General features: G+C 38.8%; 1 protein-coding gene and 1 long non-coding RNA gene across 9 annotated transcripts in view; one reads left to right on the plus strand and one right to left on the minus strand.

The window, feature by feature from the left end:
* Window positions 1–23,832, minus strand: part of LOC111272741 (uncharacterized) — a 67,939-nt gene extending 44,107 nt beyond the window's left edge. Inside the window, exons 1-5 of one of the 7 annotated variants that reach the window (XR_002687702.1) lie at window positions 23,744–23,832; window positions 23,376–23,526; window positions 10,675–10,822; window positions 9,793–10,340; window positions 7,274–7,916 (exon numbers count right to left, since the gene is read on the minus strand). Coding sequence is in view for 2 of the 7 variants with exons in the window: in XM_086973377.1 (XP_086829503.1) it covers window positions 14,204–14,863 (660 nt within the window). In the remaining 5 variants the exon portion in view is untranslated. The other 6 variants (XR_002687703.1, XR_002687701.2, XM_086973377.1 and 3 more) reach the window with 6 other exon arrangements.
* LOC111272749 (uncharacterized) lies at window positions 4,686–9,403 on the plus strand. Of its 2 annotated transcripts, XR_002687708.2 has the most exons (4): window positions 4,686–5,443; window positions 5,681–6,217; window positions 7,144–7,267; window positions 9,200–9,403. It is a non-coding gene; the product is annotated as an uncharacterized LOC111272749 (long non-coding RNA). The 2 variants fall into 2 exon arrangements; XR_002687705.2 differs by having other exon boundaries at window positions 4,686–6,217.
* Window positions 23,833–27,695: the final 3,863 nt, after the last annotated feature.

Genomic DNA, 27,695 nt, shown 5'->3' on the forward strand with positions numbered 1-27,695 from the left:
CGTCCTCTAACGCCGCATTTCCACGGTAATTTCTTGTTAAGTAATTATGGGATGTTTTGCCGTTTTTTTGAGAGCCATGTTCGACGTAATATAAACTAAAGTTTTCAAAGAATCCACTATTATCCATGCTACTAAACTGGCATAGAATGAATTTGATCAATTTTTAGCGGCACAAAAATCCGCATCTAGTGCTCCGGTATATGGGCACGGGGGTTTTGTGCCCCATTTGCGTACGTACAAATTGCATGGATATGAGTTCTAGAAATCGAATATTATCTAGCCAAATGTAAGAACAACACAACGAAGCTCTAAATACATACAATTTCATTTCAGGTGTGCACCTTGTCTAATTAAGAAGAAATTTTGCTAAAGGGTCTATAAACGCTCATGGCCGCCACGGCGACAGAGCTCCTATTATGTTGCTTTCCTTTGCACCGAACGATTATAGTCAGTACTACCTTAACGCTTTACCGTGGTATTAATTGTTCTAGATCGGTAGAACTGTTGATGGTATACCAATTTCTATGACAAATCCGTTAGCGATCAATTTTCGCTGCTGGAAGTACCTTTACGACTAACTCGTCGGTGTAGAGAATTTTATTTTACGAGCTACTCCTGTTGCCGGGTTAGGTTTGTTAGTTTCGATAGCATTTTTAAGCTTGAAAGCAATCCTACAACAGCATATGCTTGTACAATTCTCATATGGTGGCTTTCCCTTTATCTGTTTGAACTCGAAATGCAGAATTTGTGTATGACAAAAAGGCTGACAGTTGTGCCTTCGACACCCACCATCGTAACAAGTAACCTATTAAGGGGATGAGATTAGAGAACTGTAAGGGCAGCAAATATATTTACCCTACAATCGGTAAGAGAACGATCCATTGTTCCATCCAAGTTGTAGATCGAACGATTTTTCGATACTTTCTCAAAAGAGATACGATTAAAATGCTCAAACGGCTATTGTTACCCTACTAACTATATTTCTTTCCAATCGTAATAAATCAAATATGCTATCCTATGATTGATTGCTATATTGGTTAGTGTGACTAACCAGTGTGGCTAACCAACAAATAGACGACCCAGCGATTATGTAACTATGATGTATGATTCTAATTGTTTAACACTGTACATATGAGCCGAAGTAACTTAGGATGCTGAATTTTTCGTAATGACAAGACTCGTTGTCCAACGACGCGAGATCACTGTATCAATGCAGGCAAGGGTACTAAGGCAGAACTTCTACTAAGCAGAATAAAGGCACTATGTGACCTTTTATTCCCAATAAACGTCGCAAGTTCTCGTTAGCTGTGAGCAGTACTCGTAAATTTTTGTTGTACAATGGCCCACCTTATTCTACCGGCGGGAATGAGGACCCAAGCAAGGCCGAGTCGTCTGCATTTAACTAGTCAATAAAATGACTTAGGGGCTATGGATTATGGCGCGAACGAGAGAGGCGGACTGTTGTTCTTGAAACACTGTTTCGCGATATTGAGTGGCTTGCGAGACGTCATCGAGTACAATGAACCCATTCAACAGTAACGTTCAGCAAATGATAAATCCCGTTAGCCTCGTTAAGGTGAAGCAATAGTTATAGTTAACTGCCACGTTAGTGTCGAGGATCTCAAGATTTTTGCTGACGCTTCCAGTTACAAACGAACTAGAAACGTCAGCAAATTAGCTTGAAAATTTTTGATGAGGAAAAATGTAGTATTTGGATCAAGTTGATTTATTAAATTAAGGTTAGCTCTATTCATTGACAAAGCTGTCAGTGGAAAATAGCGCAGTGAGTTAATAATTATATATATATGGGTCCACTGGCCTACAGGAAATCTAGTTATGTAAAAAAAAGTTTTGAGCCAGTTTCCTGAATAAGTAACTCGTTAGTCTTTAGACAGCTTTACATAAATTATTTAAATATTTACCAGGCCCTAATTTGAGATCTCAATGCATTTCTCCATAGCAGTGATGGCAGTGTCTTATTATATTAGAAATAGCTAATGTAATACACGAACTTTTGAAGCATGCATGAGACAACACGGGCTCCTTTAGTAAATTTCATTCAAGAAACTTCTGTGATCCTCTTATCTGCGGCACTTACAAAATAAATGTAAATTCACCGCTCCGTTAGCCGTCAAAATCATCGAGGATTACTTCTAAACTTCAAAAAACAGTTCCGATTTAGCTGACGACCTTGTTGTAAATAGCTGACACGCTCATTAATAATATTATCATGCATATTTAGTATGCAAGTCATCACGAGATTTGTTTTAAAAGTACGCTTAAAACTTAACACGATGACTCATAAGTTAACGAAAAACATTGTATGTTCATAATTGAAAGATGTAAGCTGCGTGTCCCTTCGAATAAATATCTATGTATAGTGTATTGTGTAGGTTTAGCGGACAGAACAGATAGCAATAATTTTTCAGCCTAAAATAAGGGTCATTACTTTATTTCTTCAACGTAACCATAAACGGGGCTCTAGCCAGAAGTTCTATTGGTTTTTCTTTAAAATGGGACGCGTCCTGCTTTGGTGTTAGTAGATAATTTTTTTTAGTACACAATTTTCGAATTAAGCATAGCTACTATAGACACAACGTTTTAGAAACAATCAGGAAAAACGATTTTTTTAGCCAGTTTATAGTAAGCTCTAAAAATCCATGGAGCGAAAAGTACGGACTGCGACCGGCTAATGAATGCTGAGGCTGACGTCTAAGAGCCAAACCGAACGGTTCAAACTGACAGAGTTTTTTTTGTGTGCGAAAAAACATATATGAAAAAGAGTGCCCTGTATATCGGCTTCTAACATCCCAAATATACAGGTGCGTAGCGGGATCGTCCTAAACAAAATGTCAGTGTTCTTTTTTTCTTTTTGTGATGTACGAGTTGCGCAATAAGAATTTCGCTAAAATCAATGCGTGATAAGTTTGTTATTGCTGACCGCTTTCGCTAACGAGGTATCGAAGATCGTTAGATCATATCTTTTTTCTTTCCGGCATTTTATCAAAACGGGGTTAATTCAACTAGCAGAACATTTTAATAACGCATTTGGTTGTAACAAATTTTAGCAAAGGACAAATTTTCTATATCAAGGGGAGGAAGCCTACTTGTGATTTATAGAATGGTAGTATACGAACTAGTTTGGCCTACTAAGGTGCAATTGTGCAAGCTAACAAGAAACCATCAAATCTATATTTTTAGGTATGCGCTCATTTTTACTAGGCTTGCTCTGTTAGTGTTCCTCCTTTATCGATTATTAGGTATTATCTTGCTTTCAAAACGATTAAAAGCTGCGATGTTCGAAAGCCAGTCTAGGCTGGTTACGTAGGTCAGGTAGTAGGACACATCCGTAATATTGCCTCAGGTAGAACTTTTTTTTTCTATTGCTTCTTGAAACGATAGTCCAGCTTGAATTCGTATTTGGAAAGTCACGCTTATATGTTAATATTCATGTACGAAATGCAAAAGAAATATTGTTATTGCTTTTTAGGCTTCCAGTTCTTTTCATGCGAACCTACCAATTGAGCGACATGAATCTCGATGTATGGTTCGCATAATGGAAACTGTTCTTGGCTTGTATCGAGATTGTTGGCCAGACGAACCTCTATTAGTCAGAAAATATAATAAATACTGAACAACTAAGATGCGTTTAAGTTGCTATAGAACTTCTTTTTAATCTAAGTAACTAACACTATATACGTTATGATAATTTAAGTGGTTTTAAACCGCTTGAAGCTCGAAGACCATTTTCGGCATACGCTAATGACAACGTATGATCGTTTATAGGCCCATATGACAACACTACATTTCTGCCCCTTCGCATAAAAAGGCAATATATACTGAATTTTTTGTCAAGGAAAGCGACATGGAGAGGCCGCAATACATAAACAAGAGAAAAAGTATGAAGGAATTAAATGCGCGGTGTTCCGTTGAGACTTCGAAATCGAAAACTCTATACGGAGGGTTGACTATTGATGATGTGCGAATTAACTATTGCTACGAACAATTGCTTGGTTAGTCTAGATTAGCAGCTCATAAAAGTATAAGTAGCTTTTAGTAGTGGCCAGTAACTTCTGTTTGTTTAGGAAGTTTTGAAACTTTAGAAAGTTTTCATCAAACGACAGCTTCGGTAGCGCCTTATTATCACGACGCTACTAAGACTGAATATATCTCTCTGTTTGTCGATCTGTGTATTTGTCTTTCCCATCCAAATCGAGAGCTCTAAAGAGTACTTGCTTTAGGCTAATTTCCGTGAGCTACAAGAATTTCATTCTTATGTGTATCGTCGAGCTCTAGAAATGAGTATGAGATAATACTCATCGAATAAATATTTTTTCCAAGATAAGGTTTTTTCCACAAATCGTAATGAAAATTGGTAGATTCTTCATAATTTGCTCGACAACCGTCGAGAAGTCGTAAAAACTTTACATTAGAGCTTTATATAGTTTACTCTTAAATCTGCACGAAATGGGCGCAGCAGGAATAACGTTAATTTTCTCAATGTGCGCAATGCTTGATGAACTATGAACGGTATCTTCGTACTTTGATTTGACACATATCGTTTTCTAAGGGATACCCTTTTGCTTCCATAGAGCGTAATACTGATTTGGCCAAGTCGACCATTTTTGGCGATTCGCTCGACAACTGTTACAAATTTCTCAAGGCTTATATAGAAATGTTGTTTGTTCAAGTTCAAAGGATAACACACCATTTCGAGTTTCTTCAAGAAAGTCCTCCTTTTGGGAGAAATAATGCTAACCCGGATAATTTGTTGGATGGTTTATTTCCTATATAAACTATTTCGGTATGTGGTTTATATTCATTAGTTGGTGAATATTCTTCCCCGATTTGTTCTACAACCGTTAACAATTTGCGAAAAGTTTACGAAATGAAGGGTGCTGGGTTCTTCTAACTACCAACTGCGCGTATCGTCTCCACCGACGAGATAATCCAATGTCTGGCAGATAAATGCGTAAATCTCGTACCACATCGTAGCGTGTCCATTAGTTCTCTTTCTGTCTTTCCATGCGGGATTGATCATTGCCCAGATCTGGCAGAATTTTGTGTCGATGTCATTCATTTTCAATTTGTGCTCGTGAATTGCTTGACAGTTAGTTCTGTTTCTTTCAAGTCACACCGTCGCTTCAGAGACGAATAGCGATGTGTCACAGACTAAGTAAAATAACCTGTTTTACACTGAAGCATGGGAACTCAAGACATGCTTGAATAGGTCTGGCTTCACTCAATCAAGTGTGCAAAGTTAATTGAAGTAAGATGGCCTTATGTTAACGGTAATCCATACGATGCACAGAAGGCTACCTTAATGTGGAAGACGGCCACCATTTTTTAAGCGAGATCTTTCTTCAATCATCAACCGTTATCGCTACTACCAAAGCCCTTTACATTCTCTGAGAGATGTGATTATCAAAAGTGTATCAAAAGCGTGAGTGTCATTTTTAAATAAGTGAAGAAATTTATATGCTGAATTGCGCTTACACGAAGTCGGGGTGCGTTTACCGTGCCCGATAGACCTTTTGAAAGCATCACGTCAGTGACGTATTGTTTTGGAAATAACTAAGGCTTGGTGGAGGTATTATCGGTTAGAAATATACAGTACAAGATCGCTTTCGTACAGGAAGAGATTCTTTAAATAGAGACGTTACTTGATCTCGTTGGGCAGGTCACTGATCAGGACAGAGGATAATGGTGGACTGAAGTTAACACCCTGATCTTCGTCTGGGGCATGTTCGAAGGAATCAAGTTCTGCTACACCGTCATGGATGCACACTTCGTTTATATGCAGTATATTTTGGGAAGGTTTAACATGTTTTACTGCACGCCTATCCGAGCTAACTCAAAAAGCGCCGCATCTCTTAGCGTAATATCGAGTGCACACTGGATCTCGACAAATACTGCAGAATATTTATATACCCGCGAGCCGCGCAGAGCGCACTGTCTGTCTCCCAGAAAGACCTTACTGGCCGTCTAGGTGGAGTATCAGCACTACTACAGTTTACGTTAGCCTGAATGAAACATCAATATATCATATCGGCTAAATCAACGGCAAAGCGAACGTGGAGCGAAGCCTGCAAGTCTGCCTAGTATACTACATAAAACTGAGTGTTCGTGACTGCGTATTATCCGTCCGCCGCAAATCGTCTCGGTGAAATAGTCCCTTTGAGCTGATTTTTCTACGCTGAGAGGATTTTATTTTACGGTGAGCTGTACGCTAGAATAAGCCAACTAGATGACTACTCTGTCACGAACCACTAGATCGCATAGATTTCAGTTTTAAGACAAAACCCCATGTGTGTAGAAAATTCACAAAAAAAGTGAGATACTTCATATATACGCATTTATCCGATAAACGAATTTCGACTGAGAAGCAACGCTTGATCGGATATTCTTAGTAACTATATGCAACGACTAGTTTATGCACTCCGTCTTTTTATACACTTGAGTATCGACTGGTTCTGACATATAAGTGTACTTATACAAATAACATCGCTTAATGCCTTCGGTGCATGGAAAATCCATCTGGAACAAGATCAATACTATTGAGATTACCCACTCACGCCTCCGCAAGCTCGATTTGTAGTAATCACTCAAGCCAGGGGGATAGCAAAAAGATGAACAAATAATATTGTGTTTGTGTAACATCAGCCGTTCGATGTACAAACAGACCTGAACGTTGTCTAAGTTCACGCCATATCCTGGATATATGTACTGCTGAGATAAAATTGAGATCATCAGTATGTGTATATACTATACTTAAGTATAGTGGTCAACACTGGGCTCATATTAGTGTTTGCTTCCAAAATCTATATATCGATATATATCTATATATCGAAAGGCTGAAATTCTACATGAAAAAGACCTTTAAAGTGACGTTTCATAATCAAATGTGCAATTTGTTGAGAATATCATCGATCATACTGCAGACATTCAAAGTTCGATAAATCACTATTTACTATAGCACTACCTGAAAAAAAACTTAAACAGAAAAATTATTAAATATATATATTATAAAATACAACGTACGAGACGCTTCGAATAGGCGCCATTTAGAAAGATTCTGCAGTGGAAAAATGAGCACTGAAAATGAGCGCGTAGTGACCGGAAATAACCTCGTGTATTTTCTAGTTGTTCGCCGCTACTGTCCTTGTGCTCGTGGCAACGAAAGCGCTCAAGACCAATCTTAGGAAATGGGAGCCAGAATTCGCGGAAACGAATGGGAATTTACTTCAAGTGCGATAGGATAAATTAGGTAAACCGATATATTGTCATTTGCTTTGCCGTGAGATCCACTATAGAAGTCTCAGGAAACGCGATTCCCATGAGCATCATGATGCATAAGATACTTTAGATGCGAGGAAAATCATTTGAGACATTAGGTTACCCTCGGGCATCATACTTCAAATCTCTTAAATTCGTTTTTACCTCAAGACTCGCATAACGCGAAGCGTCTTGAACGGTTCTGGATACTCTCTCTGATATTAAGATATTTTGTAGTTGTCCTGTAAGTTTTTGACCACTACCATCAAAGGTAAATAGAATTTGACTAAGATGAATAAATAGATTTGAGTCGCACTTAATTCAGTCTAAATGTGTTTCACCTTCTGACGGATCATCGTTGTTGTGCTGTGATGCATTCAGAAGAAATGCAGCTTCATAATGTCCTCGAATAATATAGATCTGCTATAATTGCTTTCGTAAGACCTTCGTGATTCATCGCTGAACAACTATTATGTATACAGTAGTGTAACTTATTTTCGGAATTTATGCTGTCAGTCAGCTACTTATAGTCATATGTCCTGATTAGATTAATAACGACGATTTTTCTTGCATTTAAGTTTAACCAACATTGCTTTACTGTTTTCGTATCAAAGACAGCATCCGGAGTTCTCTGAAGTGCCCTAGAAAAAACCAACATTGAATTAGTAAATAATGACTATTGAGCTAATTGTAGAATAAAATAGGTCGTTTTAATAGGTACTCGTGCAATTTCCAGCACTCGAAGAAAAAAATACAATATGCTTATATTGAAATATTTGACGTGTGAATTCAAAATACTTGGACACAGTTTCGAGATTTGACACGTTTGAGCTTAAAAAACTCATATATCCATTAATATTTATCTTCTATGCTGACTCTATTATTAGGTAAGCTATACATAGCAAATAATCTGCCAAACCTACCTGATACATTTGTATCATTCGGCACTGGTATGTTTTGAGCGTATTCTATCTAATAACACTAAGAAAATAAATCAACAAAGAACCCCTCTTAAAAATTTTGTTCATTTGCGAGTATCCACCAAAGTAATATGCCCAGTTTTCCTAAAATACCTCTGGGTTAGTCATATCTTCATCTGTAAATATTTTCTCTATACACATATCAGGATTGAAGCGGACCCCAACTAAATATGGCTTACCTAATTTCTTGTCAACTGTATGCTGTTGAGATGAACCGGTTATCACTGGGTCCGCTAATATTATAGGTTATATTATGTATTTAGTATACATCTGGGACGCCAACATAACATACATGTTACGACAGTACGCGTTAGTTACAATGACTGTCCAACAGTTTATTACTGGACTTTGTTAAGATACGACAAAACATGAAAAAAATCGTAACGTTTCCTAGTTTACTTTTGTTTGGGTTAACGGACGTTTTTATCTTTCAAATGGTTGACTGACTTCGTTTACTCAGCCGATAGGAAGTGCACCCGTTTTGGGTTGGAGCATGTCCTGTGCTTTCAGACGTCGTGTAATGAAATACAACAACCGCTACCGTGAAAATAACAAAGCGCCCCCACACGGGCGAAACGCGTAGTTTAGTCCAAATCAATAGGATGCTTACCGTTTCATAAGTTTCTTCTTGGTTTAAATTTTCTCAAGTAGAAGCTGTTCGTTATGATATATTTGGTTGGTCTAAGCTATTGTATGCAAGTAATTGATGCTTCGTTCCTAAAGAGACCCGTGACCGAATACAGCCACCGTTATTCCCGCCGAAATCGTACTCCACATATACTGACAGAGTCGCTAAAATGTTAGTCCTATCGCTCTATCTAATATAGCACAATTTTAGTCCTATCGTTTTATCTAGTACAGCACAAATCTTCCTGTGTCGGACTCAAGTTATTAATAAACTTAATTAGCTAACTTTTGTTTTTTTGCCTGTTGCAACTTTTCAGTTATTTCAACATCCCTACACCACCATGAATGCCGCCGAAAAATTCTGTTGTTTATTCTATTTGATTCATCTGATATCCGGATGCCTAGTTAACTGGAACATCATGACCAGTATCAATTGACTAGTTTATGGCTGATACTGACACCAGCTGCGTAGTCTCCGACCGAAGCAAATAAATATGGCAGCCTTCGATGAACAATCGATATTATGCTCAGTCTTCTCTCTCGCACCGTCTCAATAATCTTCCTATCCAAATCTCTACGCCCGACGACAATAACAACAACACTGGTAGCATCGACCAAGGAACTAAAGTAAGGGATTGACTAAAGTAAACATCAGTGGTGTCAGCGACAGTGTTTTCCTGCAATTTCGTCTGCTCTTACTTGGCCCATTCGACACAAATCTAGCCGTGCTTTTTCGTAAGGAAAAGTTAACAGTCAGCATTGTTCATTTGCGGTTACCAATGCTATTGATGGCGGAACTCCGTACATACACACACACTAGCAGAATCAGATAGTATCGTCGATAGATTTGAGAATGTTCACGATAAATACAATGGTATCTAGCCCATCATTACTGCCAATTGAGTCATACCAGTTAAGGTGCGACACACAGCCACCGCAAAACAGTTTCGCGAAGAAGGAGTGCCCATCTAAGGGCTGTAGGTAGCTAGCAGAGATAATGGTCAAATGAATGAGGTCGAGAGCTGTTGTTCTGGGGATTAGTCTGACGCATAGAAGATGTCAGAAGATGAAGTGTTTGGCGGGAAACTGCCGGCTCTGCGCGTCTGCTCGGAAGTCGCCAAAGTCTCGGTGAACAGCAGCGTAGCGATGGTGAGTACAGCGGTGAAGGCGATCCATTAACAGTCGACGAATAGCAGGCGCTACACCAGCTGCAATAATAACCTTAGACTTCTTGTACGCAGAATCAGTGGTGGACTTTTCTCTTATTGGCTGGCTTCGGTAACAACAAGTGCCAGATGATGTCCCTCTTACGTCATACACTATCATTCGGATATCCTTTTCTTCTTTTCCTATTTGCAGTAGTTATAGTATTAGCAGTAGCACCAATGGCTGCTGTTGATGTCTATGTGATTGTCAAGCAAACATCAGATCAAACTATCGCGTGGCGTGTGGCTACCTCTGCGGACGGACAAAGAAGACGCGGAGACAGTCAAGTTTAAGTCGAAGGCAGTTGGTAATACGAAAAAATCGGGACAAGAAAAGAAATAAAGGGAGGTACGCAGCACATGCATGCGTCAAGTTGACTTGTCGTTGAAGGGCAAGTTCGCCGTAGGTGGCCGGCTGAAATTTAGCCTGTTTTTATTCATCCGATGAGGAGTGCAATTTACAGTTGCTGAGTATAATAATTAAAGCAATACAATAATGGTTTCTTGAGATGGCAGACTACAGTGGTTCGTAGATTATATCTATTCCTCTACAGTATAACAACGGGGAAATGTTTGAGTGTACGTACACAGGTCTATGTATACCGAGAAGGCTTTTTGGCGGTGATGAGGGGTGTCGATCGCAGGGATACCGAAACCTTCCACTTTCTGTAGCAAACCTCGCGACCACAGTCTGACGTCCCGGTTGTTCGAGTGTGAAAACAGAGATATGACGCACTTACCAATGAAATAGAGATTAACATGAGTACTTTATACTTGCAAGACCAACAAACATGTCGTAATATGTGGAGTACAGACCCGTGTAGCTTCGTGAGAGCTGTTTTGACTTTGTTGTTTATTAATACATAGACAACTATGTTTACAAAAAATATTTCTTATGGTCGCAAGACAAATAACACCCGGGCTATTGTTAGCAGCATACTATCGTTCTTGTGAGAAATTCAGGTGTCATTTAAAGATAATCACTCGTTTACTGTCGGTAGGTCAAACACCGTCCCATATGTATTAACTATTTTCCAGCACTTATTAATGTCAATTAGGCAACAATACATGCTATACCGTCTTACTTTTTACGTATGATCTTTAAACTTTCGATGCTAATTTTTATATCTCTAAATATCTTTATCTGTAGGAACTCTGTTAAGCTTAATTAATAATAAGTTAGATATTATTAATAGGAATTCGATTTTACGACAAACTCTAAAGTGTGTTTGTCCTTAAGTACAGTACCCTTCTTAATCTCATTAGAATTCCAAATGTAGCGTACAAGTTTCATACAAGTATGCCGAACGCTCAATAAATGCGCAAAAAGGCCGTCATATTTATCGACGGGAAAGGGTATTGTCAGTTTCTCCTGTGGGTTCTATTGGAAAGGAGCGATGCTCTGACATCATGCCCGGCATAATAATAGAGAAACCTCAATGCTTCTTCAAGTTGAAGTTTTCATTTGATGGCAGTCAGAATTTTCCAGTAGGAGAAATAAATTATGACGTACTAACAAAGAGTTTGCAAACAACAGAGAGCAAATATAGATGCTGGACGTTTGTGAGTTATTCGCGGCTAACGAATGAGCTATACTTTATATGTGCATAAAGAAAACAAGGTACTTGCTCGATGTTTAAAACTCACATGCTTCAAAGATTCATACATGTATTTAATTTTTTATTTGTAATTTCATAAGATGTACCATCAAGATACTAATCGACGATATATCTATATAACCTATCTATCGTAATTTATCGTAACAAGTCACATCACTATCAACTTGCGGGTTGCATATATCATACCCCTATCTTACCTGTAATAGAATTTAATTGTGAAGCTACGTTTAATTATTCCACTTCTACATACGTCGTAAGATTTGGAAATTCTTGCCGTTTCTTTATATGAAGTAAGTGGTAGCTTCATGTTTTATAAGCGTTCCAGGACATTGAGTCACAACCTTAGAGAAAACAAGGTGACTTGTGCCTATTTATTTACTTATCAGAACTACTTCTGTTTTTTTTTTTTTAGTAATATTTAGCCATTTTTACACCTCTTCCGCAGTCACCCATCTTCCATTGTGTTATGACGATAATCAATACTTTTTACATCATAGTTTATTCCACTAAGGGTATCGAAAGAAACGTTTGATATCCCTAGCGGAATGAGCAGTTGCTCACTGTTCTCTTTCACAGCAGCAAGACTAAATAAGTCGAGAATATTATTTTCAAGGAGTATATCCATGTGTTGCAATTTCAGAGGCCTTCACTAAATTTTACATTTTAACTTGATCTATCCTTACCACACCTAAAGAGTTCATTCATAACATGAATTAGAACAAACGTACGAAATGCTCCTTATTGGGCAGCCAAGGCTCCAGCGATCAAAAAAAAGTATTAAAAATAATAGTATCGAGTATACAAGTTTTCCACATAGTGAAATCAATGGTGTCTGTGAGCATGGTTAAAAGGCTCATTCTTATATGATGTTAAGGTGATCTCTCGATTATTAGAAGCTTGTAGAGAAACATGCTGTTTTCGGTGAGATATATGTCCCGAAACAATACGTCGGGAGCGTGTGCTTTCGGCATACATGAGACAGCATTCAATACAATTTCTACGTCGTTTCCGGTAAAATATTGCGAAATACTACACTCCTATCGATTGCTTTCAGGGACTTTCGGTGTGCTTGCCAGGTTAGTACAATCTAGGAGTGGAGGCCGATACGGCACCCTCTTGCGACAATCACGAATGGGTGAAGTGTTCAGTATATACAATGTAACTGTCAGAGATTAAACAAAGCTATGTCAATGATATAGCCAATTTTGTGAAATATTAATTAACAGAGTTAAATAAAAACATAGCATAATGGCAGATATATTGTTATTAACAACAAAAACCGAAGGCTCGAAGCTCCCCTCGTAGCTCGCAAAAGATTGTGGCTAGACCATCGGATTTCAATATTTCCATCTTAAAAAATCCATAGAAGCTTACCACTTTACCAACGATAAGTATATACATATTTGACACTTCACTGCCATCGTCTCACTTCGCCGACATCCTACGCAGTAAATTCAATAATCAATCATGTTTAAAGCCTTTAAAGAAGCGCAACGCATGAATTTTCGTCAGATATAAGTAAAGCTTGATCGAATAGTTTGCGAACCCTTAAACGACTACCTCGTACCAGTATTCGGTTTGGAAGAAAGTTGATCTGAAGACTTTTCATCGAGCTCCCAAAATCTTCGAAAAGGAATTGTCTGTTTAATAAAAACAAGAAACGCTATGAAAATATACACACTCTTAAATAAATGTTATGAACTCATTATCCTATTTAGTATGCTAGTAAAGAAAATACACTAATAAAGTGTAGTTGCGTTTAAATACAATTGAATCGATAACAATTTTTATTCGTGGATAAGCTAGAAAACCTTATTAAAGCTTTGTCACAACTTTTGTCTGTACTTCATAAAGGACTGCGCATAAACAAACGACGTGTTCATAGATTTCCTACTAATTTTCTCCGTGTCTAACTATTGCAATGATGATGCCTCAGCCAACCCCAGCTGACACCCCATGATGAATTTTAGCGCATACAGGAAAATCTTGAACGTGCACTTAACACCTAATGCTTAGCCTCTGCTACTGCTTCGAGCAAACTGAAAAGAGTACACTGATATAATATATGGTTTTATTATTAATTCGTTAGACGATTACTGTATTACTACACATACCGCCAGCTGAAGCGATGTATATACAATTTGATATGGTGGGATTGTCCTTCTATGCAAGTAAGCCCGGGGCACTCGCCTCAGTCTAATTATACTTCGGGTCTCTATCTGGCCATTCGGCAAATATTCAATACTACTCTGATTATACGTTGTCAACGTACGGAAAATTCGCATACAAACCATACATTTGCCAAACATTACCAGAACGCTAACGGCATCATATGAAGATTATGTTATATCTAGAGCAGCGTAGCTAATAAATTATATACAAATGATAAATATCATGCTAATACGACGAGCTCCGATTGAGATCAGCTCCATTAAACGTCTGCTTATAGCTTGAATAGTGAGTGAGATGTTTATCTGGAGCGTTTATAGAAAGCGACTCATACAGCGGCTTGGTACTGTAAAATCCCTTGAGCAGGCTGTGCTGCCTGAGAGATAGACGATTTCACTCTAGACTCGAGAAATTCGTACTGACGTTGGAGTTTCCACAGAATTCGACGCAATTCCGCATTTGTTGCGGTCAACTCGCGTTCTTCGCGTTCCATTTGTAGTTGTCGTTCTTTCCGGTTTTGCCGGCGGATCGGAAGCCCGCCGTTGCTAGTCACAGCAGTCCCAGGTCTTTCCCTGCTTGTTCCGCCTGAACCATTGCTGTAGCTTGTATCGTTGGCGACGAACGCTTGCGGCGGCACGTGGACGTAGGGGTCCTGTGTCGGGGGTGGGGAGCCGGTCAAGGATGAGGTAGACGAGGAAAAGCTTTCACGCCTCTGCTGGTTTGTTATCTGATTAAAGCGCTGCTGCCTATCGGAATACATGTCAAGGTCATAAAATTCCGCTGCCACACTGTCATTAAGGGTAGAGGCTGCGGGTACCTCGGACATCCCTGAGAAGTTAGGTGAATCGTACGTATTTGGATAGGGGTTCGAGCAATAGGGAAACTGCGCCTGGACTGGTTGCGCAGTTCTGATGCCCCCGCATAAATAACCGGTGTTATCTATATCATCAAAGACATTATAACATCTTAGAGCGGTTGGCGGCTCCATGCTTACGAAACGCAAATATCACTTCAATTCGCACTTACTTTTACTATATGCTCAACGCACACACCTATGTAATAAGTGCTGAACAGAGTTGATGACGATCTTTGCAACCTCTAGGTACTTGTTTTTATACGCATTTTAACAATGAGTAGTACTTAGTAAGAACAAATAAGGTCCAGGCGATATTAGGCCCTGCTGTCCTTACAGTCATATATACTGTGATACTAACTCACTAACACGTTTAGCCAGTGTTCGTACACAACATGAAGGCCGTCTCAAGTTCGATACGCTTGCGCCGTCTGGACGTTTCTGACAGATGCCAGTCGGTGGAAGTTTGTTTTGATCTTGATATCTCTTGCACCGTCTCTTGACGGTTATCACTGCCAAGAGCCATTCGTTACTAGACGGCGTTCGCTACTGCTACTAGCACTAGAAAAAAGGGAAAGAATCACCCCGTGCCTCCCTTGCCCGCCCGCCCGCTCGAATCGGGACTACTTGACATTCAATCTGTCTCTGCTGATGCCATTAGTAATGGCGGCTTTAGCGGCTGCATCGGCCTCTAGTTGCTGCCGCTTTGCGTGTCACTGACAGCGGTGATAATCACAACAGTAATAGCAGCGCTTTTCTCCTGCAACGCACAGATACCAAGACAAACAACCAAAGCCACAAACAAAGACACGCGCACAGACGGACACGAGATGCGCGGAGGACGCCTGTCAAATACCGAAGGACCTAGTTTACCGTCGATTGTTTTAGGCGCTTGTTTAGGAGAAGACTCACTAGTAGCACTCACGCCGCCATCGCCACGCATATGGAACCCAAGCAAGCCGTAGATACAAAAATTAGGCTGAAAAAGTGCGAGATGATGCTATTGCCCCAGAAAGATCGCTGTTAGTTACGGTGATGGTAATGATGATGATCATGATGAACTAATGCCAAGAAGAAGGAAAAGAAAGAGCGGGGTATGAGGAAGGATAAGGAGAAAGGTGGGAGCGTGCACAGGGGAAACGATACATATAGAGCAATATGCATATAAAGCACAAACGTCGAAAGATGATATTTGCAAAAAGATACTCTTTTTATGTAATCTTTAAACTATCAAAACACATATATCATGCTAGAAATATATGTATTTCATTCAATAATGTATACAGAATTATGTGTACAAAGTTGAAGGTATCCGACATTACCGAGTACGACGCTACCTGTTGTAATTTGTTGATTTTTTATCATATCCATAGTTAATGATCATACAGTTTTTAGCAGCTCAAGTCTTCGCGTAAGATAATGCGGCATTTTTGACTTGTTACGCTAATTTATAAATATATTTTACGCAAGACCAATATTTTTTAGCAGAACTAAGTGTTGGAATAACAATCTTTTGGGGAACGGAAGATTGTACCTTTATACAATAGCACTCGTCATGCAACTTTTAACAAACCAATAACTGATCAACTTCACGTGATTGAGTTCAATATTTTAATGAGAATTTAAATTATAACTAACAATTAAAATTCCAAGACATAAGTTATCGTGAGTACTATATATATATATATATAGAAAGGTAGATTCTACTTTACTAAATTGAAAGCACGAACATTTTTAAGCTATGATATGTTCGTTTATGCGGAAGGAAGGGCTATGTATAAATAACTTGAGCGTGGGGCGGTTAAACGTGTCGCCATTTTACGCTAACGAAGTTAATGATGCTCGCGTACTGTCCGGAAGTAACATTTGCAATTGTCACCAAGGCGTTATCGCCATTAAAAGTTAGTTCGGCATCCGTAAACTTCGTTATGACAGAACTTATCGGCAAAAAGGCGATTAACTGCTTCTTGTAATGGTTTCTGGCGAGGTAAATTGAACAAACAAATAGTTCAATATCGAATTGGCGGCGGAAATCAAATACAAGGGTTGACTACAGTTCGACACACTCACTATATCCAGTCATCGTTGGAACTATAACCGGAGTTATTAATAGAAATCCTGTCGGTCACAGAAGTAGCTCATAGACGGATCAAGTTTTTACAATTTGCGCTCTTTATATCGTCACCAAAAGGCGAATTTGGATATGTAAAATTTATTTTACATTTGGATCCGAATATTTCGTGATGATAACGCCACGTATTCCTCTATAAGTGCTCGCATAAATGTGACCCGAACCAGCGACTCATAACTTCTAATTGATATACATACAACGTATTACACATATATCTGAAATCCGTACATTGTAAAAAGCAAAAATCTTGCTGTTATAATCAAAATACCCATAAAATTTGGGCAAATTACGTGTAAGTTGATTAGGACGGTAGCAAATGCGTTATATAATATACATGATGGATGCTACCATTGGATCGTGTTTTAGGGAAGAAGAAGTCGCTTGTGGCTTCATTGCTTTTACGAACTGGACAGCATCTGGGTGGATGATTTATTAGTTAATTGTAAGAATGTCTGTATTAGCATTAAGTCATTAAGATATAGGTATTAACTTTGTCTTCCTGAAATCTAAATCCTGGTAAGCTGTGTATTTGCGTAACTCGATTTACTCCCCTTTAATAACAGTATTATTTGAGTGGATGCTATGACAGTTAACTGCAGATCAAACTACAGTCTCAATCGTAGATATTGTCATACTGTCATCGATATGGAAATGTGACAGTACGTCATCATGTAAAATCAAAGAACATATGTGTATTCCTTTTCACCTGGAGATCAAGAACAAAGTAACGATGATACCATCACAACATAATGAATGATTGTGTTTATTATCACTGGCCGCACCTACTTGCTTCTATTATATGACATAAACGGCTTTGCAGTATATTTTTATGCAAACATTTATTGAAATCGGCCATAATTGCTTGAAAAAAGCAGAATAACCATCGAAAACTGGTATTATTGGTCTGGAAGTGCCGTTGACCAGATATTCCGCTGAAGGAACTACGAAATCTGTAATGATGTCATGTGACTCAATCAGTTCGGAAAAGTTTCAACGGGCTAAAGCTAGACAGATTGGCTATGTACCAAGAAGGTAACTGTCGTAGCCTGAGATATCTTTCGTACCTCTTCACAGGTTCAAGCGCGACCTCCTCGATGAGTGGCGGTCACCCAAAAGATCTCCATGACTATACAGTACATCTAATTGCCTCGGTTGTTTTAGTTCGCAGCGAACGCGCCAAAAGGGTAGCCCTAAAAACGTATTAACACTGTCTCGGTCTAAGTGGTAGAAATGAATGTATACTTTCAATTAAATGAACAAATATAATAAATATCACAGTACATTGTGATATTACCATGGTATTTGAAGCTTTTTTTTCATAAAAAGGCCGATAGTGTTTTTATCGATTCTGGTATGAGCTCTGTAACAAGTAACGATGTCGTGCGTATTTGCAACGTTCATAGGTGAAATTCAGAAATAGGACTTGCGATAGATAATAATAATAATAAAGTACGGTGATAATAATCTACGCCTTTTTCAGCATAATATATTCTGAGCTTCGCCGCTTAATCATGTGCAGTTTAAAGGATTTTATTAAAATCTTACGTAACTTTAGATCCCTTTGTTTGTTATTATTATTTGCAACGGTACCGCTCCCCACATTGCAACACTTATGCAATGTGGGGAGTGGTACCGATATAGCGTACTGGGTCATGCATTTGGACAATCGAAGACGACAGCGTTTTTTACGCGTGGAAATATCCATGAGATCGGCTTCGCGCGATTGGCCTGAGGCGATCAATTTTTAACACATATTATAAGTTTTTAAAGTTACAAAGCGGTTAGGTCGTGCTTCACTGGGAAAAAAATCCTTAAAAATCTCATATGACAATCATTTCACATAACCCTTTTACCTGTCTGAAAATTGTGCATATGTCAAGCCATTATTATAACTAAAATCGATCTTCTTTAAAAAATGATAGCGACACTTAAACGTAAACTGTATAGCACTTACCTTAAAGTAGGTCTTTTTAAAGACTGTATGTAAACAAGGACAGATATTCGATAAAACGTCTTCTATGTCTTCAGGTTAGATGTACTCACTGTATATAATCACCACCTACTTTTTTTCGATTGCAGCTTCAATTTGGGAACTAAACCAGTCATTGGTCATTTTTAAACCTTTCTCTCTTCTGAGGTGGTACCAGGTTAAAGGTACCATGTATGTGAGCCCAAAAGCCTAAAAGATGCGAAATAGAGCAAGAAATTTCGAGAAGACTGGCCTTTGGGGCTTATCTGGACGACACAACGAACAGCTGATATTCTGATGTTCAAAACAGCCTGAATTTCTGTTCAAGAGATCCACCTGTATCAAAACTGACTTTTCATGTGACTTTTATGATTTCTTAGCCCTTTAAACCAAGAACCTACTGGATTCTGTTCCGGCGTCTTTGATGAAAACCTTATATAAGCCGCATGAAAACTGGAAATAGTGTAGACCGTCTATTTGAGAACAAAAAAGTTTTCATCATTTCGGTGGAGGTTAGTACAGCGTCAAGAGATTGGATAATATCTGACTTCTGTTCAAATAGTGAAAACGACACATCGTCTTCCACTACAAAGAAAAAGGTCTGTTATTTCGTTCTAGAAAGAACTAGTCTCGTTCTAAGATACCCAGAATGCCGAATGAACGCATGTACGCTACGATAATTTTTACCTAGTTTAGGTGCCGTACCCTGTAGGCATGGCAAATATCGATAATGCGGGCTAAGGCCTCCATTATGCGCTTGGCAATGTCGACAAGTTTTTCTCCGTGTTGTTGCTTTCTTGAATAAATATGCAAATATACAGTGCATAACATGCTATAGGATGGCTAGCGCCAATTAAAACTAGAGAAGCCATGATATAATATATAGGTTTGGTCCCACGAGCTGCCGTTCCTAGCTTAACTCCATTATTAAACAAGTTCAACATCCTACTAATTAAGGTAATTAATTATATTGTAAGAGAACGTTGCTTCAGTATAACACATAAATACCATAAATACGACATATGGATTAATTTGATAATAATTAATTTATATAAGGGGTAACGCTACAAATCTATGCTCACAATCTAGCTAGTCAAAAGCATTCGACGGCATACACCGGGCGTACTTAAGAGAAATCCTGCTTCGTTTAGTGTTTAAACAATCAAATTTGACGGAGGCCGAAGTCGGAAAACGACACAAATCATGTAGTAGCTCAAAGGTGAGCTTATCAGATATTTATTGAAAATGGCATTTAATTTATTAAGTGTCGTATGATTCCTACTAATCTAAGGCTGCTTCGGATTTTTAGATTTTAATATAATTCGACGGATTTGATCAACCTGTCAATTATTTATTTATGGCGACATTTTATAGATTTGCTTTCTCAAAGGTAAAAATCGATGGAGCATCGGGACGCTTCTTATCATCCCACAAAAAAATTTCAACAAAATCTCAAGTTTATGCCAAGCAAAAAGACAGGAGACAAAATAAAAACAGTACCCCAATTCATTCGGCCATACATACTAATTTAATCTTTACTAACGGCACAAAAAGCTGCAGAGTACCTTGTACTTTTTATAATAGATCTTAAACGTGACAAGTTACATAGAGCCGATGGGCACTATGATCAGTGTAGGAGTCAAACCCGTTCCCCTATTTTACCAGCTGTCAGTCGTGGTAATTGAAAAATTAACTTCATGACAGTTTTTTTGATCATGCTATTTGGAAGACGCATCAAGACCCGGGTTCCACTAAACAACTCTGAATAAGTTCTTTTCAGTTTTGAATCAAATCAAAACTGGAAAAGTCTATTCTTATAATATGGTGCAAAATATTAGCAAATTAATGGCGTATTACGATAATAACGTATGTCAAAATAGAGTACCATATCGAATATAAACGTATACTATTTTGTCCTGACACCGATGGCCCCACGTATGCACCACCTCTGTTGTTTCACCACTGAACCCTGTATCTATCTTTCTGGTGGAATATTTTCGGACCATTTGTTTATGTATTGGCGGTCCAATTGGGTCCGTCTATACGATAAAATCGTTAGAAGCAAGCGCATTCACAATGGTAATGATAAAAGAAAGCGACTCCGTTGCAGTAAACAGTAGTGACCTTTACAGTGTTTAGCTATAATGGTCAATAGCTGCAGTCGGTTTGACCTGATCACTGCACAACACTTACCGCCCATCCAAAGCAAGGAAACATCTCGTGGAATACAACAAATATACAACTCTCAATCTGAGTGAAACTAAGCAAAGGAACTTAGTGAGCAAAACTTATTTCGAAGATGGCTTCCAAAAAACGAAGTCACTACGTTGAAGAAGGTCCCTCGTTAGTATTGGACCTGTGGCTATGGGTTAGGCAGCACCGTAATACACACGTTTCATGCCTTTCCATAGGAGGTCGGATAGACATTAAGCATAACTGGCAATGGCGTTGATCATTTCTATTAATGAAATCTCATCGACTGTGAGAGTACACGTCATCCGACCTATTATTTTCACTGCTACCGCTATAGCATTTGTTTGTGCTTTGTGTGTTACATCGTCTCATACTATAAAAGCTCTATGTCCTACGCAATAAAAATACCGGCGGACGAAGTCAAGCCAAATGTATTCCATTAACAACATTTTAAAACACTCCGTATTACTGCAAGCTTAGGTAAGCTTGCAATAAATATTGTCGGCTTCCTGAAATATTCTGGTTTGGCCATGCAGACAAACTCCAGCATTTTTTTTTTTAGCTCAACTAACTTCGTTATGTAAGAACAAAACGATGTAATCAAAGCTAAACTGGCTATTAATATCGAGGGTTGAACTTTTTCTGCGGAGGTCTCATACGCAGCAATAATTATCGTAACCCTATAAGTTCTTGTGTCGAATCGCAGCAGCTGACATAGATAAGACTAAGCAGAATTCTCGAAGAAAATAGAGTATTTCGAATTTAACTTTCAGTATATATGACATATATATCTAAAAAATCCAATATGAAGTTCCATTTAAGTCCAGCCCAGTTTGGGTGTGCTATGCTATAACATTAAACAACGATCGAAGGTTTGTGTTCGATACAACATTGCGCCAGTTGAAATGTAATATTTCGATCACCCTCATGGCCTACCAGACCAGGCTCAAATGACACCAGCTGTTCACCTCATGAATAAGCCGCTAATCCTAATGTGTCACCTCCGCCACACTGTGGCCTATCACGATTAAATAAACTAAAGATTGTTAATTTTATTTATGCTAACGATAGCAAGAGAACATCTTTTAGTTCTGCTATTGTTTAGCATTCTCCACTTCGCTCAATCGACATTTTTCCTAAGTATAAACGGCGGCTCTCTTCTCTGCTATCTATGAAAAGCTGGTAGTAGCTACAACATACCAGGGCTTTTCCGAGGCCTATTGCGGAATTGATGAATTTACATCACAAATTTACCGTCTAACTACAGGTAGCGTGTGAAAAATGCATGACCCAAGGACCAGAGTCCTATAATGGCTAAGAAAAACAAGGAGATCCTGGATGGACCACAAGAAGATGTGGCGCACCGAAAGTATACCAGTGGTTTGCGAGAATAAAAAGACTGCGGGGTAAAGCCTTGAACCATGTCCATCCTTCAGTTTCCGTTATGAAATGTTATTCGACAGAATGACCGGCTGTATATAGTCTATCCGAGCTAGGTTATGTAACATTCGGTACTTAATGGTTTAGTTAAATGGCAGCTTAGTGATAGCTTAATGGTAAAGAAGTAGAGGCTGACTGTCAGCATCGGGTTAAAAAAAGACTTTTAAGCCTGAAGAACCTGGCGGTAAATCTTAAAATCTACAATATTATCTTGGCACTATGTTCACAAGAATATTTTTACTCTTTCTTTGGCTTGGTCGCGTTAATGACACCAAATAGCTAAATGCACTTATACTCTAAGGTTACAGTTTACTGCCATGATATTGCAATGGGTGACAGCCAAAGTAAGGTAATTTATGAAGCTTAAGGTTAGTAGATAAAAGTTTTAACACCTAGGCTGGCTCTTTCTTCCTTATTCCTGCCTAATTTTGCTAAACTGACCGAGTCAATGACCCGTCCCTGCCATGTGCCTTTTTAGATATATAAAATAAAAGTTACCAGTTCTATTCTTGACTTTGAATCAACATATTTACTCTATCACCTACGTAACGATATGCATGCGGCATTCTGCTACCAAGTCAGAAAAGCCCACCTGGGCCAATGGCACAGTATATGTATAAATGAGCATAATATGCTTAGAACATTAGGTATAATGGAAAAGACATAGATGAGCTATTACAGTATTTCGTTCACTGCAGAAACGGTTGCTAGTGGAACTGTCCATTATCACCTGCGAGCATATCTGCTATGAGATGCTTACTAATCTCTATCCAACCGTACCTAGTTTTAACCCAGGAGCTTAGGTGCATAATACAGTACATTACTAAATTTGCTGTTTTAGTTATATGATTCTGGCTCCATTTAATGGTTATTTAATTATGTCCAAGTATATATTGTGAAATCGGCACACTTACCAAATGATCCGTTGCTATCAGCCCTGTATTTTCGAGCTTCGTATCTCTGGGGTCTGATATCTCTCCTCAATTACCAGTATCCATTGTACAATAATGCTTATGAAAGAGTGCCATCTGATCTTCGATGATGCTGCTTACACACAAACCTCACCTAAAATATGGTTGAAGACAGTTATTAGCCTTGCCCGCAAACAGCCTTCAACGTTTTAGTTATTCTATGATAGTATGAGGTATTATTAGTAATGTTCGCGTTTGCTTCGACTCTTTACAATGCGTGAGCTATAATGGATTCATAAAGAGAACGCCCAAGAACGTTGAGAAGCTCTAATTGGTCACCCGACTAGCAAATTAAGCGAAATATAGCCTACTGATAAATCAATAAACAGTTTAGGATGAAACATTGTATGTCCACCAACACTACCGAACTCAACCTTAATGCTTATTCACTACGTCGAATGCGGACAGGTGTGTCTGCTATATTTATGCTTTGAAACGATTGGCGGGAATCCAGTTTTCATTCGAAAAGCGCCAACTGCTATTGGATAAACGTTAGCAGGTATATTAGGCGCTGGGGAGCAGCGTATGGAATTGTACACCAAAAAAGCCTGGGCTCAGAATTTCGCCGGCTTATATATATAATAATTTTTTAATGGTGTTTTTGCCGCAAAGAGAAGCAAAATTTCATCTGCAGAGATGGCAGAAAAACGATTAGCTCTTCCTGGAATATTTGCTGTGGACGCTCCTAATACGTTTCACCAAACCGAAACACCACATTTTGTGACATTTCGTGAATTTTCACGGAAGCAAAAAAGCATTTGCAAATACTTAAGTGGATCTGACTTTATTTCATTATGGAGCTGCTAGATAGTGTTTTCCACAAAAGTGAAGCTAATCATATAATTCTTTCATTCATGATTTTGATTGCCGCGATGACAAAGTAGATGGGATACCGAACTTATAACTTATGGGGTTCGCTGATCCCTGAATGATGCCTAGGCAGTTTCCAAATTATTCAGATTCTCAATATAAGTTTTTGTGCAGATATGTTTGGAACAAGTTGAGTACACTCTCTACCCATGATATGGGCAACGGGTAAATGACTTTAACGTAACTCTCTGTACGAACCTAGTCGATCAGTGTTATCACGTGGGCTTAATGAAAGACATAAGTAAAAAGGTTTTCTTGGCTAAGAACAGTCAATCTATGGAATGATTCTTTATTGATGAGATGGCTGGGCTTGCTTCTTCGAGTTAATATTTCCGCCTTGAGCCCAACGTCTAGGATGATCAAGCGTCCGAGACGCTGTTCTAAGTGGTATGGTTTTGTAATCGGGACAGCCGTTTGTCTTACTCTAACGTTCTCCATATAAAGCAATTTTAGAACAAAATTTCATAAAAACGTTTACTGATATTTTCTGTGAGAAAAACAGCATCTATAAATGGTACTGTCAAACAAGTAGAATTTTTAATTCGAAACATCCTATCATAGAAATTGCGAATATACAAGACTGCTGTGTATTTATATAACAACGTATACTACATAATAATTGCGATTAAATAAAAAAACAAACTACACTGCGCGCTAAGTCATACAAAGTGGGTTCACTCTATGCTCCATAAAACGTTCGAAGACAAGGTCATTGTCTAAACACATTTGCTGTTAATGTCCGAGTTACTAGTTCAACGTATGGGCCAAATGTGTAGCCCGTATTTAGAAAAAAGACGAAGTAATCGATTTACAGGTGCTTTTAATCAGTGTAAATTTTACAAAATTATTTTTACTATAACATAAATAAGCGCTTTTTGTTCAATGCAGTGAACACAAATAATAGATCCTCATATACCATTTTCAATTCCGTATAGAAAGCGCTTTGATTGTACTGTTACGTAATGTGATGATATAATATTAATAACAAAAACAGCTTACAATCTCTCTGTTATTGCTATATCTCGTCACTCATCCGTTCGGCACAGTAGAGTTGTACTATCAGTATTATTATAATATATTATATGCCTCGGCGTCACAATCAAGGTTGTTGGTGATGAGGCGGTGGGACCCGAAATACGTTCGACAGTATTCTCATCGAGCTACATGTAGGGTCGAGATATCACTTATACAACCCGTAACAGAGTCCTCGGAGGGCTGCAGTCGCAGAATTTGCAACGGACCCGATCGGCCATGGTTCCGACCTCTCTACCGCGCAGACTTCATAGTCCTGGGATGAAGGCAATAGGTCTGCGCAGGTCAAAACTGAGACGCATCTCGGTCAAAAATCGTTTTCCAGAAACCCAACTATCATCATCAGCAGTGGCGGCAGCAAAAACAACAGCAGCAGTGGTGGTGAATAGCCATAGTGATACCAGTAACCACACTAGCGCGTGTGGCAGCAGACGGCTGTTGGTCCTTTGAAGATATTGAACAACAAGATGGTGTTACAGCATTAGATCCTGACGTTCATGGCACATAGAACGCCATCGTCAGCGGTAATCAGTTGCTGACCGTAACAACGGCGATGAACTGTTTGCAGTTGCTTAGAAGGCACAGGTCGGTCTCGCTCTTGTTTCGCCTATGGGGAGACCATTGTTGGCGGTCGCAAATGGGTAACACATCAGACGGTGTACAGCGCGAACCCACTGACGTGCCAATCAGGCACTCCGTCATATGACGCTATTGTGACGCTGTAGACCGGATACAATGCACCGGCAGAGCTAGTCAGCGATTTCATATATGATTTCACTGAAAAAGTCGGCGATCCTGCAGCTTATTCACCGCGCCGGAATGGCTGATTGTTAAATAACCCTGTAAATATAGTATATTTTGAAGACATGCGCAGGAAGATAAGTTTTTCCAAGAGGTATATGATAAGTTTTTTAATGGTGACTAAAAATGCTTTGTTGTTGTCGGTTTATGTAGTCATACGGAAAATACATACGCAGATCGCACGAAGATGATCATCTTAGCTGAATAGACGGTCATCGGTGTCATTTGCACTATATCGACTAAAATGAATGGACCTTTAGACGCGGAGAATGAAAGATCAACAATATCGCATAAAATTGGCTTTCTTTATCTTAAGCATTATTTGCTGCATTGTTTTCTTTAATTTTGTTTAAAATATCCCAGTGATAGCAAAACGCAGACGAAGCCTTAATGACTAAAAACGTTCTGACGTACTTAGTCTACGATAGTTTCTGAAATGTATGTTCGAAATTAATTGGAAACTATTCAAGAGCTCATTAGACAATGGATGGTCACGCTTATTTTAACTTTTTCAACGAATTTTTTGGAATTTAATGAAATCGCCTGATCAATAATGGACCTCCTGAAGCAGCAGTAATTTTCAGCGCCAAAAACGTTTTATATAACTTTTGTCTGTAAAAGATAATTAACGGTAAACCTCGTAGTTTTTATATTATTACATCAGTAATCTGAGGCCTCGAAGTGTCGTGCCTTAGGAAACGCGGCCGATTGTTGAACGTCTTAAAGGTGAAAGATCGTAGCTTTTACTAAAGCACCACAAGTTGATTTAATCCGTATGTAAAAAAATTATGCTATGCGTAACATTTGCAAAACTTAGAAAATCATTTTCAATATTGTCTTGTATATATGCCATTTCATCAATACATGATACTTGTAACTATCCTATTATAGTGTTTCGATAGCGACCCTGAAGAAATAACATTTATACATGTAAACATAAGTCATACGGATTTCATAGTCATGTGCTATTGCCGAGACTGAAAGGAGCAATCCCTAGTTATCTTTCAGCGATAGGTTCTCGCATATATACCAATATGTAGTCTTCAAACCTTATGAGGGCACCCGATAAGACATTACACTTTCTGTACGCAGATTTTAAATTGATTCTGCGCCCAGAAATTACGTCCTGGGTATTCTGACGTGTGTGAGTGTGCCCTGCCGGCATACAGGCGCGATCCCATAGTAAAACAAAATACACAAAGACAGGCCTGCGTCATTGTCCCCCCCCTTCCCCCACCACCACCACCACCACCACCACCGAGCCTGGCCTAAGGATGTGAGTATTCTTGAATTCTCCTAATCCACTTGAAAGCCTTTCTGGCAAAATAAAACGTCCAAGTGATCCAGTCGAAATATTTTCTGCATTGTAATAGCTAAATGGGGATTAATGGTCAACTTAACGAACTTTGATGCTATAAAACTGAGGAGAGAGGCAGAATCTCAACTTGTGATACGCTGCTTTTCGCCGAATCATTTGTTTGGTACCCTGTCCTACCGAACTTTTTTAAGAAATTTCAAATTGTAAGTATAATCTGAAAAGGCCATACTCCAGAGAATATA

This window comes from Varroa jacobsoni, unplaced genomic scaffold (assembly GCF_002532875.2).
Source record: "Varroa jacobsoni isolate VJ856 unplaced genomic scaffold, vjacob_1.0 scaffold_190, whole genome shotgun sequence".
NCBI classification, from domain to species: Eukaryota; Metazoa; Arthropoda; class Arachnida; order Mesostigmata; family Varroidae; genus Varroa; species Varroa jacobsoni.